Consider the following 16,628-nt stretch of genomic DNA (forward strand, 5'->3'; position numbering starts at 1 on the left):
ATTTTATTTAGTTATCAACTTATTTTCTGGACTTATGGCACTGGTTTTCAAACCATTCCTGGCCCACGAATTCTGTAACACAAAAATGCTCATTTGATGAATAATCAATGTAATGGAACATAATATGAAAAACAATGTACATTTTGTTCACAAAAATAATAATGAAACATAATATAAAAAACATACAACGTACATTTTGTTTACAACCTTTTCACATACAGGAGAGATGGCTTCTCTCCAGCACCATGAAGCTCTTGCTAACCTAAGAAACTTTTCCCACAACATTTTCAAAACCTCAAATAAGCCAACTGGAACATCCAAACTAACTGCCAGAGGGCTGTGAAGAACCAGAATGATTCTAGGCCCTGTTTCTGGATATTGATGTACTAACACTGGAAGAAAGCCAGACTTCAGCCTTTATTTAAATAATGAAATAGGACTGTGATTCCTGAATTGAGAAAAGGAGCCTCTCACAATGGAACATTTTTTAGTTATAAAACGTTGGTCCTGACACATGGACACTGTTAATTCACTAAAATTTATAAGTGTTGTAGAAGTAATGAAGGAACAATAGTTAGGTCTTTGTCATCAGCCTGATTTCCTGAATTACCTGATTTGCCAATACCAAAATCATTCCTTTTGCCTGAATTCTGGACACAACTACACCCTACAACTCTTCTGTTTGCATTGTGACAGTCAGCTAAAAATATACTTACTTTCTGTCAATGGGATGGAGATAATGACACCGTTTCCTGTTCCCACCCACAAACGATTGCAAGACACCATAAGAGCTGTGATCCTCACAAAAGAGAAGCCCAGTTTTCCAGTACCTGTACAGTGGGGGAAAATTTTTTATTGAGAAACTAGAGCAGATGATGTTTTAGGTTCCAAGTCCCTCAGAATGGCTGGATTAATTTAAGAGAGAAGAAATGTGACCAGAGCTAATTGGATATTTCCTGAAGGTGCACATCAAAGCAAACTTTCATTGGGCTTTATCACCTATCTGATAACTCATTGTTAATGAAAAAAGAAAATTCTGGGACCCCTGGGTGGCTCAGTCAGTTAAACATCTGCCTTTGGCACAGGTCATGACCTCAGGGGTCCTGGGATCAAGCCCTGTATCGGGCTCCCTGCTCGGTGGACGGCCTGCTTCTCCTTCTCCCTCTGCTGCTCCCCCTGCTTGTGCTGTCTCTGTCAAATAAATAAATAAAAATCTTTAAAAAAAAAATTCTACAAGTGGCTGACATTACATTATCATTCAGAAAGAAAATACTGTTGATCAGGAGGTATGACACAAGATTTAATTAGGGAGCTGCCAAACCAAACCCAAAACAAAACAAAAAACAACAAAAACAGAGTTTGCTAGATTGGAAAATCAAATGTCCTTTGTTTTTGTAAGCTAAAAGAGTTCTGCTTTGCCTTAAGTTTCTTTGCATAGGTAAAAACAATCTTTAACAAAACTTATAATCTTTCCTTGCTTACATATTTTTATTCTAGAGCAGTTTAGAAATTTTAGGGTATCATAGGCATATAATTTAGAGAGAATGGATGCACTTTTTTTATTTGAAGGGAATTTTTACAACTGATTTTATTTTCTGAGAATTGAAAGGAAAATTCTTAAACAGATAATCACACATTTAAGACAAATAGCATTTATTTAGTTACTCACAAGTTCTACTTATAAGAACTGAGGATATGATCACAGTGTTAGAAGTCAGAAGGAGCCTTAACTCCATTCAGTCTAAGCTAGAGATCTTTAACCTACGGTCAAAGTATATTCCTGAAATTGGGGGGCCTGAGTGGCTCAGTTGTTTAAGCATCAGACTCTTGGTTTTGGCTGAGGTCATGATCTTGCAGTCCTGGGATCAAGCCCTCCATCGGGTTTCGTGCTCAGTGCAGAGTCTGCGTCAGATTCTTTCCCCTCCTCCCTCCCCTCTAACCCCTTCCCGCTTGTGCATGCTTTCTAAAACACATAAAATCTTAAAAAAAAAAAAAAGGTATATTCCTGAAATTAGTTTGCATTTATGACATTCCTAATACTCAAGAGTGCTAGATTAGGAGCTAAGGATAAAGCAGGGACCAAACCAGAGATGGTCCCTGCCCTTCGTGGGGCTTCTGATCTTTGGGGGAAGAGAGACAACAAACAAGAATCTAATATTATTGGTGCAACCACAATAATAAGCCCATGAAGGGAAAGCATGAGAGGACCTAATCAAATTGGGAGAACAGGCAAGGTCTGTCTGTACTCCATGTGACATGTAAGCTACAGCCTGAAAGCCAAGTAAAAAGGGACCAAGAAGAACTTCCCTGGCAGAGGCTCTAACACATGTGAGGGGCCTGAAATGGGAAGGAACCTGGTGAGCTCAGGTCAGTGTGAGGAGACCAGAGCAAGTGAGGAGAGTGGTCCAGGCCCCTGGACCAGTTCTTCTGGTGTTGTCACAGAATGTCACCTCACCTAAAGGTAGGAATATTCTAAAAGTGGCTGGTGTTACATAAGTATATCATGGTGGTATTGGCACACTGGTTACTATGCTGAGAACAGATTGTGGAGTAGAAACACAGGCCGGTTATGAGGCTCACAGTTATCTAGGGGGTAAGGATGGTGGCCTGGCCTGCAGGGATAATGGTAGAGATAAAGAAGTAACCGATTTAAGATATTTTTGGAGACAGACTTGACAGCTCCCAGTGATGGATTAGGTGTGGGGAATAAGAGAGGAGTCAAAAATGATCCCAAATTTGTCAAGAACCACAGGGTACATGGAGCATCTGCCTGACACTTTCAGTGATAAGAGCTCACTAGTCCTGAGGCAACTTATTCATTCGTTCTACCTAGCATTTGAGACCATTTAAAAATAAAACATTTTCTTCAACTGACATAGACAGAATGCTTTGGAAGCTTACCTAACATTTTGCTTACATAAGGCTCAATGTCCACATCCTGTAGGTGCTGGTAAGTGTGTGCATGATAGAGACGAAGTGTGGAATCCAAACGAATGGAGACCCACACACCGTCACCCACCCATGCAAGCTGCCGCACCTGGCTCTCCTTCCTGGGGTGTGCATCGAATGATTTCTAGGAAAGATTGTTTGATCACAAGGTTACTTCGATTAAGCAGGAGTTCATGTTTAAAAACTGTGCTAATATGCACAACAATTTGGCAGCCCGTATATTAAAAGAGGAGCCTAAATACTATTTACTAAATAGGATTACTTTTACATACGCAAATGCTTTTATCCCGGACTGTAAAAGAAAACGAAGAACAAACAACTTAAGGATGCTAGATTTCGGCACTGTGTAGGATATCAACTTACCAAAGTAATATTGGCATATCCAGACTCTTTAACAGTGTTCAACAAAAAGACTGAATTTGATCTCAGGATGTTGTATTGCTGCAGAGCAATGCATGAAGTAAGAGCCTATTTAAAATTAAACAAAAAGGAACCTACATTGCTCTGTGTGCATGTAGGAACTAGATTTGGGGGAAAAAAATCCCACCAAAGGATTAACTTTGGGACTTCTAGGAAACCAAATGGGATTTGGAACAAAGGAATAAGGACTTTTACCTTAAAATTTTCCTGCCCTTTTTCTTTTTCTTAAGTAATTAGAATGAATTTATGTATTGTGGCAAAACTTTTAAGAGAGCAATGCTAAGAGGTTTTTATTTTTATAACAAGATGCCATTGCAATCTTATTTCTCAGTCTATGACACATGTATGGATTTTCCTGGATCCACATGGAATGACAGAGACATGGGAAACCTCCTCCCAAACAACCCACACATAATTAAACATATCAAGAACCAAGTATCCAAATAATACACATATTGCATCTGTGGATATTCAGACACACATTTAAACATTCATGTGTAAATCCTCCCTTCCTTAAAAAAAACACTTCCCACCATAGTCAAAAGTGGCAAGAGAGGTGAAGTAACACAGAAAACTGTCATCCAGGACGCCTGGGTGGCTTAGATGGTTAAGCGTCTGCCTTGGGGTCAGGTCATGATCCCAGGATCCTGGGAATAGAGCCCGCATCGGGCTCCCTGCTCAGTGGGGAATCTGCTTCTTTCTCTCCCTCTGCTCCTCCCTCCAGCTCCTGCTATCTCTCTCTCTCTCATATAAATTAAAAAATCTTAAAAAAAAAAAAAAAAAGCTGTCATCCAATCCATCACTGATGTGCCCTAAAACACACAGATTCAGAAAACAGTTTCTAGAGAAGCTAAATATAATTATAGTCTTCAGAAAATACAAATTCAGTAAATACAGAAAGCATAGGTTAACTTACCTCTATTTTCATAGCCTTTGGCTGAACCACATAGATTTTGTTCCTATAGCCACACCAGACTTTGTCATGTACCACAGTCATGCAGCGGATGGAATGGTGAGGCCGTCCAAGGTCTAACAGGTGATAGTTTGACAAATCCCACTGCCCATCTTTAAAATAAGAAACAAATTATTAGTTAATGCATACCACCTTTTACTCAATTTTAACACAAGAAACATTCTATTTGGGTGCATTAATAAATTTATTGGTGACACACTGCAAAATACCACATAGTCAGTTTATCTTTTCTTCGCAGAGACTGAATTCTCTCCTTCTGTCTACTGCACAGTTGGGGACGAGATCTCAGAGGGCATCTGGTCCAATGAGCCACCCGGTGCCTGGATCTCCATACTCCCTTGCAGTGATGTGATCAATCAGCCATAAGCTATCCGTTTATTATAACAGTTTAAGAATTAGAATGGATTTAATATTATTTTCTGGACAATATCTCTCTCTCACTTGCATTTTGATGTATCTTGTAAATGTTAAGGACAACACATTGCTAACACTTTAGGAATTACACAATAAGTTCTGATGGCAGAAATACAAATGAGAATCAGCCACTGAAAGCTTGCTCTGTAGACTCTGCTTGAACAATTTCAGTGAAAGAAAACGTACTGCCTCACAAAGCAGCTGTTCCATTTTCCAAAAGCTGTAAATGTCTGAAAAATACTCCCCACGCCTAAGTAGTTCATCCTTGAGTGTCATCACCCATCAGTCTGTAGGTTTGCGCAAAAGACACAGAAGAACTCAGTCCCACTTCTTTTGTTACTGCCCTATGTTTTCTCCTCTCAAAATGAAGCACTCTTGGGATGTGTTCTGTACATATCCCAGTTTACAGACCCTTTATCCTAACTCCACTTTGTCTGTGTTTGTTTAATATGCTATCTATCTACCAAAGAAGAGCAGGATTATCACCAGCCCTGGTCTGGATAGAGATTTCTAGGAGGCTGAACGTGTTCAGTAACTTGTATTAAGTTTGGGGCCAATCTTTGGGTACTTCTCATTCTTCAGACATGTTGCCCCCTTTTTACTCTTCTGAACCCCAACACAGAACTTGACATTTATCTTATTACATGTCTTTTGTCTGTTCTGAAATATAATTCAGCTTGCCAAAACATTTATTATCACATTTTTTCTAAGCTTTTGCACTTCTTAGCTGACCACAAAGTGACTAAAAGCCTCTGTGCCTCCAGGGGCGCCTGGGTGGCTCAGTCAGTTGAGCGTCTGCCTTCAGCTCAGGTCATGATCCCAGGGTCCTGGGATCGAGCCCTGCATCAGCAGGAAGCCTGCTTCTCCCTCTCCCACTCCCCCTGCTTGTGTTCCCCCTCTCTCTGTGTCTCTCTCTGTCAAATAAATAAAAAAATCTTGAAAATAAAAAAAACACAAGCCTCTGGGCCTCCAGTTTCCTCATCTATATAATGAGGATGACACCAGAACCTTCTTCATAAGTTGCAGTGAGGATTAAGCTCAGATAAAGTCTACAAAGGGTCTGAACAAGGTAAAACATCACTTCCGGATGATAAGGAGTCATTAGCCAGCAATCTCTAGGTACCAGTCAGTTACAAAGACACCTAATCATCATCTACCCTTTATTTTTCCAAGCCCAAAAAGATATGAAACTTGGGGAAAAGTCTTGCTAAAATCTGAATTTAGTGTATCTATGCTTATGGAATATTTTCCTGCTCTAGCAATCTAGCAGGTAGGAAATGATCATTTCTGGCTGATACATATACCAAGGAGTTAGGAAGTGTCACACGCTTGCTTCCCTAGTTCTCTTATAACTCAAGGCAGGTTTTTGGACCTCCACCACCCCTCCCATCTGCAGATGATAGATACACTGGTTTTAGAGAGGAAGAACAGAAATCACAGGACACGAAAATGATTAAACCATATCCAATTAAAAACTTTTAAAACCTTCCAAATATAAGTGGATGCAAATTATTTTAAAAATACTGAACAACAACAAAGAAAACCTTCCCTCTCACTAAATTTCTCCTAACTGAAGTGTACGAATGAGAAACAAGTGCCTCCATTATCACATTGTCAGAGTACCTTGAAATGATAAACTACGTGCACTCACATAACTATTGAAGTCATACACTGTTAGTGTTCAGTTTAAACCTTTATTCTTTCTCTTATTAAGTATCATTTCTTTAAAACACAGTCCAATCTGCTAGAAAATGCTTTTGCAAAGCAACAAACTGGGCACATTCTATATTCATAACAACTCACCAACTCCTCTGTGAAAGATTGCAAGGGTGCCATCAGCCAGGGCCACTAAAACAATTCCTTTCACGTGTCTGCAAACAGGAAAAGGAATTTCAGAACTCTCCATCTGGGAATGCGGGGGGTGGGGTGGGGGGGGACCACATGCTACTGAACTAGTTCAGAGGCTCCCAGGGGGCCAATCTGTGACAGACAAGAAGCTTACACCAGAACCTGAAGAGTATTTTTTTTTTTTTTTAAGTCATCTCTACGCCCAATGTGGGGCTCAAACTCACGACCCCAAGATCAGGAGTAACATACTCTATACTGAGCTAGCCGGGCACCTCAGAATATACTCTTCATTGAGAAAGTCTTTCATGTCAGCTGAGCGAAATAAACAGCCTGTGTAGTGACTCTCTTATTTCACTTTCTGGCCCCAAGGTTCTCTCATCGCAGAAGGGCCGCAGACCAGAGACAGATGCCTTGAGTGGAACTAACAATCAGCTCTGTGAACTTTGGAGTTTTTGATAGCGACATACAGAAAAGGACTAGTGAATCAATGCCCCCAGTCAACACACTCACCAAGTCTCAAGAGTACCCTGAAATAAACATAAATTAATAGGTATTAATTGGTTCTCTCCCCAAAGTACTCTCTCCCCAGAGTACTACAGAACTCACAGTATGGTGAGAAATCAACCTGACTAGTTTGACTTAAAGCTCTACTTAGGAACTATTTTATTTTATAGTAAGAGTTTCAATCTCACTCAGCTCCTCTGATTCCATAAAGGGGGAAAATATCTGGGTACTGATTTAATTATGAAGCACATGTTAGCTTTAATAGTCTTAAAAGATAGTTTATACCAAAATACATATTTTTTAAAGGAAGAATTTCTAAAATAAAACTTACACAATACTGAGAATCGAATCTTTAAGTTTAATAGAATGGAGACATTTCCTCCACTGGGCTACAGATGAATGCACATACAAACTGCAAGAACAAAATCAAGACTGGTAAGGCATAGAGAAAATCAAGTTGTTGCTTTCATCTAATAATGACCACAAAGTTCCCTTAGGAGGAAAGAAAAGTAACACAAAAATCGTAGGAAATAACAACGAGAGTCTAACGTAAAGAAATAAGCTGCTTAAGCAAACAGAAACACAGAAGAGTGAAAAGTCAGAACTAGAATAATGCATGGTCAGTTAGTTTCAGGTTACCACATACTTCAGAATCCTTGGCTAAAATCCGTTTTTAAAAAATGACCTTACTCTTCTGCTACACCAAACCGTAACTTTCTGACGACAGGCTGGTTTACATCAAGAGAGTGGTAAGCTACGGTCTGCAGACCACATCTAGCCCTCCACCTGTCTTCGTATAGCATGCGAGATAAAAATGGTCTTTACGTGTGTAAATGGTTGGGAAAAAAATCAAGTGTATTTTATGACATCTGAGACCTGCATGAAATCCAGCCTTCAGAGCCCACCCAGCGTTCCAAGAGCACAGCTGCACTCCGCTATGGACGTGCTGCCAGCACAACGGCCGCCTTTGCACCACCACGCCAGAGCTGAGAAGTTGCTAGAGATTATATGGCCACAAAGCCTAACATACTTCTTATCTGATCCTTCAGAGAAAAAGTGGGCTGACCCTCTATTCTGTAGTATTAAGACTCCTATGGAAAAAAAGCACTAGTGACCTTGCTTAACCTGTGGAGAAGCATAATTTTCAGAGACTCCTCATACTACCAGAATATGAACAAACTATGTAATGTTAGTTATCATCTCCTAAGCTTTCAGACTGGGATCTGTCCAGGTTTCCCTAGTACGTTTCGCGTTTGGAATGGAAATGGGCCTTCTCACAGCCAACAGATTAGTTTAATCGCTGGTATTTCCTGAATACACTCTAGCCTATATAAACCTTCTGTGCATCCATAATTCTGTCTCTGTGCTGTTCAGGATCTTCTTTTTCTGGATCACCCAGATTTTCAAGTTTTATTTACCTCTTCTTCCAAGAATATTACATAAAGGGAACATTCTGTGACAAAGAACTATATGATTTACCATTCATAAACAATACAAGTCCAGTTTATGAGGTAATGAGATCATCTCAAAATCTGTATGTACATAAAGTTCTCTGCTTTAATATGTACTTTTTGTTGTATGCCTATGCACCACATTTTACTTTTCTGATTCCAAAAAGTAAAAAACTAAAGATACCCCAATATTAAGAGTTGGCACCTACCAGCCATTCTGAGCTCCAAGCCACATAGTTGGTAAAAGGCTACTCATTTTCTGGGCTTCTTCTCTCACCAGGTCTTGTTCATTTGGCAATACTGATAACTGATCTTTATATGCATCTGAGTCATTACTGGGAAAGGTGGGGAAAAGGAAAGCATCTGAGTATGCTTAGCTACAGTTTTCAGGGACTGAACATTTCCACATTTTAGTTTAACAGTTTGAAAAAAAAATCAAACACTAACATTCCAGAAAAGCCAAATTTAAATGCTTATAATAAATATTTCAACAGTTGTACCAGAAGTAACATTAACATACTAGAGAGAACCAAGGTGCAGATAAGGGAGTTAAGACATAGTAATATAGCAGTTAATATCCAGACTATAATTACGGTTCTCCCTTAGGGTTATTTTGAATTTTATAAGTTTTTTCTTAGGGGAAAGAAGAGGAAGGGATGGTTTGTTGTAAGAGGAAAAGCACACACACACGAGAATGAGTATAAAGAATTTTCAAGGGGTGCCTGGTTCAATAGGTTAAGAGTCTGCCCTCGGCTCAGGTCATGATCCGAGGGTCCTGGGATCAAGCCCCGCATCAGGCTCCCTGCTCAGTGGGGAGTCTGCCTCTCCCTCAGTTCATGCTCTCTCAAATAAAATCTTAAAAAAAAAAAAAAAAAAGAATTTTCTAAAATAAATTATTAAGCTAAAACACTCATATTCTCTCCTATGACCTTTTTTCTTTTGGATTGTCAGAACAGTTTTAGAAAAGGTAAGTGGGCTGTCAAATTCAAAACAGACAAACCTACTATTTCTAAAAAGATGACTTTATTCTTTTTTTTTTTAAGATTCTATTTATTTGACACACACACACACACACAGAACATAAGCAGGGGGAGCTGCAGGCAGAGGGAGAAAGAGAAGCAGACTCCCCGCTGAGCAGGGAGCCCGACTTGGGACTCAATCTCAGGACCCTGGGATCATGACCTGAGCTGAAGGCAGACGCTTAACCAACTGAGCCACCCGCGCCCCAGATGACTTAAATTAACAAATGTTAATAGACAGTTATCACTCTATAAGAGGAGGAATATTAAATTATAAAAAGAATCATGTTTAGATAGATCCCCATCAGCTTTCTATAAAGGCCTAGAAAATAAAGAATCCATTAAATGGGCCTAGATTACCCATTGCTTTAAAGGAAGAGCTATTTGCTAGAAAACAAAATCCAAAAAAGTCATCCGAGCCCACATGGGAAATCTAAACTGCGAATTTCGCAGCTAACTAGGGTTGGGGAGGAGGGCTGGGGAGGAAAGTGGCACAGTTACAGTTTTAATGAAAAATCATATCGGAGGAGAAAATGACCAGGAAGATTTTGACTACTGTACTTATAGGCAAAGTTTTTTTGTGTGTGTTTTTTCTTTTTGTTTTGTTTTTTAAGTTAGAAGGAATAGACAACACATGGGGGTGGGAGAATCCAGAGCAGAAGCAGTGGAAGGAGAGATGGAGACATAGTGGGAATACTGTGGCTGCTTGAGATGATCCTGGTTCCTTTTACGTGAGCACTTCTCTCGTTTCCTAAGTTACTGACCCATCTGCATACCTTGACTGATACACTGGTGAGAGGTCTTCCGGGATTTGAACTCCCAGAGGATCTGTAAAGACGTGCTCTGTGTACACGCCGGGCTGGGAGATGTCCACGGTGTCTTCAGCTGACCCTGCATTGCCTTCTGTGGCTTCAGTTGCTTCTTCTGCTGTTGGAATGTTTTCATCAACCTCACTATTTTCTGCTTCCTTTTCTACAAAATAAATAAAATATGCTAACTATTTTGAGTTTGAGCTTTTCTCCCAATCATTTCCCCACACAAACCACCGCTGCAGAGTTCCACTCCCCCTACCGCATCCTCCTCCACACTATACCATGAAATACAGAATTCTTGTTTTCATAGGCATTACAGTATTACAGTGTCTTCTTTTGAGCTCTTTCATCCTCGTTACTTCAAGATCTAAATTGAGGAGGAGTCCTAATGAGGCCTCTGGGATAGGCTGTGACTCTATACTGATGGCATGGAAGGAGGAGAGTGGTACCTGGTGGTTTTTCCATCACTGGAGAAGCACCGTTGGTACTCGGGGAAGTGGCAGCTGCTGTCACACTTTCTGTAGAACAACCAACCACTGTGATGCCCCCCAACAGGCTGTCTGTCTCTGCTGAGCTATTGCTGGTCATGCTGCCACATAAAGATGCTTTGTCTACCTGTCCAGATTCGGAAGACTCTTCTCCTGCAGGGTAGTCTGTTTCTCTTGCTCCTAAAAAACAAGATAAAACTTTTCCTAACAGCTAATCTTAGTCATTTGTTTCCAGTTTATTTTTGGTCTTCCCCAACTAGAGCATAAACTCCATGAGAGTGGTGCATAACTACCTCCAGCAAACAAGTCAGTTCCTGCCAGTAAAAAGGTGTAGATGGTAGGAAGAGAGGGACGTGGCTTCCTCTTACCTGGTACACTCGCTATACACAGAACATGAGAGTTGCAAACAGTGAAACTGTCTAGGATGTTGCCTGGTTGAATAGCATCAATAATGATAACTTTTGTAGCTGAATGAGTGCTGGTACAGATCCAGACTAGACTGGATAATTCTTCTTGATTTTTTAACTCCTTCTGCTGTTCCTATGTATACAAAGTAAGAATATGAATGTTTAAAATGATATGCATATGTACAAATTCATAAGGCTGTGTTGTAACAGTAAAGGGCAATGTTGTTTTGCATTTATTTTCAGATTATTTGAAAAGGCTAAAAATACAACCATCTTTCAATATTAGTTAGTAGACTAAAAAATAGCAGTTAAAGCAGATCAATGATAAAAATGTTCTATATCTTGATTTTGATGGTTCTTAAACAGGTACATACATTTGTCAAAACTCTTTGAACTGTACCCATTTCAAGTGTATATACCTTAGCATATGTAAAATACACCTCATAAAATGGATCTAAAAAAGAGAGAGCATGAGGAGTAAGCAAGGGCATAAGAATCCCAATTAAAAGCTGGACCAGAAGTAAGTTCTGGACCAAAAAGCTACAACCAGGAGGTCAAATGTTAATGCACACACTTACCTTAAGCTCCTGGTCTAACTTGTCTAAGCTACTCTGCGACGCACTTCGCTGTTTACTGCCTTCTGTATCCAAACCAGCAACATCCTTGTAAAATACACTTGCTCCAACAACAGAACCACCATCTCTGGTCTTTCCACCTGATAAATTGACTCCAACAGCACACCACAGCTTTTTGGATTTGAAAGGGGGGGGGGTATTAAGTCATTTTCTCTCTAAAAATGTTTAGAACTTTTCACATTTCTTTAAAAATCTAATGATCATGAATATAGGTCTTTTTTTGGTTGTTGTTCCTTTCATTCAAGTAAACTCTCCCCAATTTGGGGCTCGAACTCAAGACCCTGAGATTAAGAGTCGCACATTTTACTGAGTCAGAAAGGCGCCCCATGAATACAGCTCTTTAATATTCAAAGTATTCCAGTTTAAAATTACAAAATAAACAATAACCTCACCCACAAAACCAGAATTTAAACTTTTCTGGTTTTAGAAAGACAATCCATCCAGAGTTGAAGAAATATTTCCTTTAACTTCAAAATTAATTTACCTTCATTGACGTATCTTTTTCATCTAGAGGTCTGAGATAGACGGGCACAGGTAGATTTTTCATCTTATTTTCCCCTTGGCCATTGGTTACCTGATAATTAGGGAGAGGAGAGGAAAAGACACATTGGTAAGCCTCATCAAAAGTGAACTCAAAGAACCACTGAGCCATGGGCAAGCACTGCTGGTATATTATTTCCTCTTTGAAATCATGTCCAAGTTAATTCTGTTATTCTTATTTGAAAAATAAGCGGAAAGTCAAGTGGCAGTTAGAAAAAATAAACAAGATACTATGGGAGCTCAGAAGAGATACACTACTTCATGTACATGTTAGTGCGTGTGTGCGTGTGTGTGCGTGCGTGTGCATGTGCGTATTCATGTGTGAGTCTTTTAGGGATAGGGAATACAGAAGTAGACAAAGTTCCTGTAAACCTGAACTTAGGTTTAAGTCAACAGTTTGAAAGGTTACATGACAATGCATGGTTTCTTAAAACTTCTAAAAACAGAGGTTGGTTTTTTGGGTACCTGGGTGGCTCAGTCAGTTAAGAGGCTGACTCTGAGTTTTGATTCAGGTCATGATCTCAGGATCCTGGGATCGAGCCCCGCATCAATCTCCCTCTCCCTCTGCCCCTCTCCCCTGCTTGCCCCACGTGTGTTCTCCCTCTCACCCTCTCTCCCTCTGAAATAAATAAATCTAAAAAAGATGTTTTTTAAAAAATGAAATCTTCAAATATTAAAATACAGCAGGATACACATCCAACTCAATAGCAAAAACAAACAAATGGATTAAAAAATGGGCAGAGGATCTGAACGAACATTTTTCCAAAGAAGATACAGACAGTCAAAGGGTACATGACAAGATGCTCAACATCACTAATCATCAGGGAAATGCAAATCAAAACCACAATGAAATACCATCTCACACCTGTCAGAATTGCTATTACCAGAAAGACAAGAGGCGAGGATGTGGAGAAAAGGAAACCCTAATGTACTGATAGTGGGAATGTAAATTGGTGCAGCCATTATGGAAAACAGTATGGAGGCTCCTAAAAAATAAAAAATAGGGGCATCTGGCTCATTTAGTTGGTAGAGCATGTGACTCTTGATCTTGGGGTCATAAGTTCAAGCCCCACTTTGGGCACAGAGATGACTTTTTTAAAAAAATTAAAAATAGAACTGCCATACGATCCAGCAATTCCACTTTTGGGTATTTATCTGGAGAAAAAAAAAACATTAACTTGAAAAGATATATGCACCTCTATGTTCACTGTAGCATTACTTAGTAGCCAAGACATGCATACAGCCTAAGTGTCCATCAATAAAGGAATGTGTAAGGGAAATGTGGTATATAAATAAAATGGATTATTATTCAGCCATAAAAAAGAACAGTAGTTTTCCATCTGTGACAACATGGATGGAACTTGAGGGCATTATGCTACGTGAAGTAAATTCAGACAGAGAAAAACAAATACCGTATGATCTCACTTATATGTGGAATCTTAAACAAACATACAAAGCTCATAAACACAGAGAATAAACTGGGGGCTGCTAGAGGTAGGGGTGAGAGATCAGTGAAGTGGTTCGTAAAGGAGGTCAAAAGATACAAACTTCCAGTTATAAATTAAGTCACGGGGATGTATGGTACAGCATGGCAACTATAATTAATAATACTGTATTGCACATTTAAAGTTACTAAGAGAGTAAATCTGTAAAGTTGTCACTACAAAAAAAAAATCTGTAACCACGTTTGGTGATGATTTGTAACTATACTTACTGTGGTGATCATTTCACAATATGTAAAAATATCAAATCATTATGTTGTGTACCTGAAACTATTATGCTATATGTCAATTACCCCTCAAAACAAAACAAAAAAAGAACAAAAAACAAACCAATAGATTACCTCAAGTCTGTGCACCTGGTAAACCTCCTGTTGACCCCTCTGCCTCCTCACAGACTCAGGTGTCTCTTTTGAGCTCTGGGGCTCTAGAAAACAGCCTGAGAACTACTACCTTCAACCCCTAAGTGTGTGCCAAGTCCATGAACTTCAAACGAGCAGGTTTGAGACAGCTATTGCAATGCCTTCATGCCCAGGCATACCCTTCTCCCCTAGCACTAACCACCAGATGCTCTTACCTGTTTGTACTTCTGAGGCAGACTCCAGCCAAAAGCCTGCACTCTACCATCTTCCTTCTGAACGTGTGCCTTTACCTGCCGATACTGTTCTCTCTTTTGTTCTCTGCGCGAGGCTAAACTAGCTTCAGTTCTAAAAGGCAAAGAAATTTCCCTTTTTAATTAAGGGAATATATAACAATAGTGTATCTCCCCTTTCCTGCTAAGACAGCAAAAATGACAAAAAAAAGAAAAAAAAATCACCCAATTTCAGTTTACTTCGGAGTTCTGCATTTCTAAGCAGTGTTAGCCTAAAGCTGGCCTTTTAAAGTTGTGCAGTGAGTACAGTGCTCAAACTTTAACAGAATGGCAAGCAGCTTATTTTATTATGCTGAATCATCCGCCATCAAATTTCTATCAGATTTCAGATTTGGCCATATGAAAGGGAAAAATTCTTAAATATTTTTTAGTTCCTCCCTTTTTTGTTCATTCAACAAATATTTACTGAGAATTTTCTCATGCCAGGGAATGTGCTAGAAGTGACTCAAGATCAATAAATCAATATCTTAGGAAGATAACAAAGATTAATTTCTGGACCCCACTGCTTTGTTTCAGAAGACAAAAATGCAAACTGACTTGCTATGTATGCCAGAGTTAACAAATCTGTGTGTCAGACACTTATAAACCCTTGGTAATTTAACCCTAGTGCCTCTGAGACAGGTTATCATACTCCATTTACAGGCAGAGAAACTGGGGATGAGAGGTTAGCTTGTCCAAGTTCATGTACCTAATGAGCAGCAGTCAGGAAGGAAAATAAACTTCTTCTGACACCAAAGGAAATGTTCAAACATTTAGGATAAAGGCTTATATAGGCCTTTAACATTTTACTAATATTTACCAGTGTTGCTGACCATCAACAAAGAGACATTTTAAAACAACTTCTGTTTATGAAACCTGTGAAATACAATTTTCATAAAAGGTATTGACTACAAGTAATCTACTTAAAGGTAGGCAGCCATGTTATAGAAATGGCTTCTTTATGGACTTATGTGAACCTTACAGCTGATCGGATAAGGGGCAAGAATATTCTGAACTATTAAGTTATTTAGCGCATAACCACTAGTCTGCAAAATACTTACTCTTCACTAAGGAAATCAAAGGCCTTGGACTTATCCCCAGGGAGCTGAGATAAGGTGCTGCTTCTTTTCTTGACGGAAGGAGTAACATGAGACGTGGGTGCATTGTATTTCAAATTAACAGGTGGTTCAGGCTTCTTAGTAGTATTACTTGAAGAGCTGAAAAGTCGGCTGAAACTAAAAAGAAAAAAAGTGACAGAGCGAGAGAGCGAGAGAGAGAGAGAGAGAGAGAGAGAAAGAGTGTTATTACATGCACTATGAAAAACAATCCATTACTTTCCATGAATTTCAGAGAGCTTTTACAAGGCAATGAGTTAGAAACTGGCAGAAAGATATTTTGTAGTCATACACTGCAGCCTTAGCAATAACTCACAGCCAAACTCAGACATTCAGGAAAGAGAAACTATTGCTTAGAATGGCAGATCCTCCCACTTTAATTAGCAATTCACATAATGAAAGAAAGAAACTCTTAAGTACGGGGAACTTCTTATAATGAAGAAATAAGACCGGTCCCAGCTCTTACTTGGTAAGTAGTTGTTAAACAGCAATGTTATAGCTGCATGGTTTGAACAGAAGCTTAGTTTTGCCAGTTCTAAAAGTGGTAATAAAGTACTGGAACACATACTACCATTTAACATACATCTTATACCTTTTCTTATTAAGCCCAAATTATAGATCTACCTTCACATCCACTTAAAAGAATTAACACTTCTATTAAATAGCAGATTCACCAAAAAGGGTAAATTAAATGCACATTCTTCTGGCATGAACATAAATCAAATCTGAAACACACAAATACACACACTACTCAAACCTACAGACACTAAATTTCTAAGCTTTACTTTATAAAGTTCCTTACAATCACACAACCAGTGCATCCATATAACTTATTTACTGAGGATCCAGGTAATTATCAACTCTATGAATAATTCCCCATCATTTTAATTTAATTTAGCAGAAGATTCCATCGAGTGCATAAC

The 16,628-nt window shown here is 39.2% G+C and overlaps 1 protein-coding gene across 2 annotated transcripts in view; it reads right to left on the reverse strand.

Moving 5' to 3' along the window:
* The window catches only part of SPAG9 (sperm associated antigen 9), a 135,092-nt gene that overhangs the window by 12,276 nt on the left and 106,188 nt on the right, over positions 1 to 16,628 (reverse strand). For both annotated transcript variants that reach the window (XM_028091365.2, XM_028091364.2), the window contains exons 14-26: positions 15,652 to 15,825; positions 14,537 to 14,666; positions 12,405 to 12,494; positions 11,864 to 12,031; positions 11,247 to 11,418; positions 10,840 to 11,058; positions 10,355 to 10,550; positions 8,769 to 8,894; positions 7,440 to 7,520; positions 6,560 to 6,627; positions 4,286 to 4,434; positions 2,902 to 3,073; positions 717 to 830 (exon numbers count right to left, since the gene is read on the reverse strand). In XM_028091365.2, the coding sequence (XP_027947166.1) occupies positions 717 to 830; positions 2,902 to 3,073; positions 4,286 to 4,434; positions 6,560 to 6,627; positions 7,440 to 7,520; positions 8,769 to 8,894; positions 10,355 to 10,550; positions 10,840 to 11,058; positions 11,247 to 11,418; positions 11,864 to 12,031; positions 12,405 to 12,494; positions 14,537 to 14,666; positions 15,652 to 15,825 (1,859 nt within the window). The remainder of the gene's footprint in view (positions 1 to 716; positions 831 to 2,901; positions 3,074 to 4,285; positions 4,435 to 6,559; positions 6,628 to 7,439; positions 7,521 to 8,768; positions 8,895 to 10,354; positions 10,551 to 10,839; positions 11,059 to 11,246; positions 11,419 to 11,863; positions 12,032 to 12,404; positions 12,495 to 14,536; positions 14,667 to 15,651; positions 15,826 to 16,628) is intronic.

Source organism: Eumetopias jubatus, unplaced genomic scaffold (assembly GCF_037043125.1).
Source record: "Eumetopias jubatus isolate StellerSeaLion01/CBP00866 unplaced genomic scaffold, mEumJub1_p1.0 scaffold_10, whole genome shotgun sequence".
Classification (NCBI taxonomy): domain Eukaryota; kingdom Metazoa; phylum Chordata; class Mammalia; order Carnivora; family Otariidae; genus Eumetopias; species Eumetopias jubatus.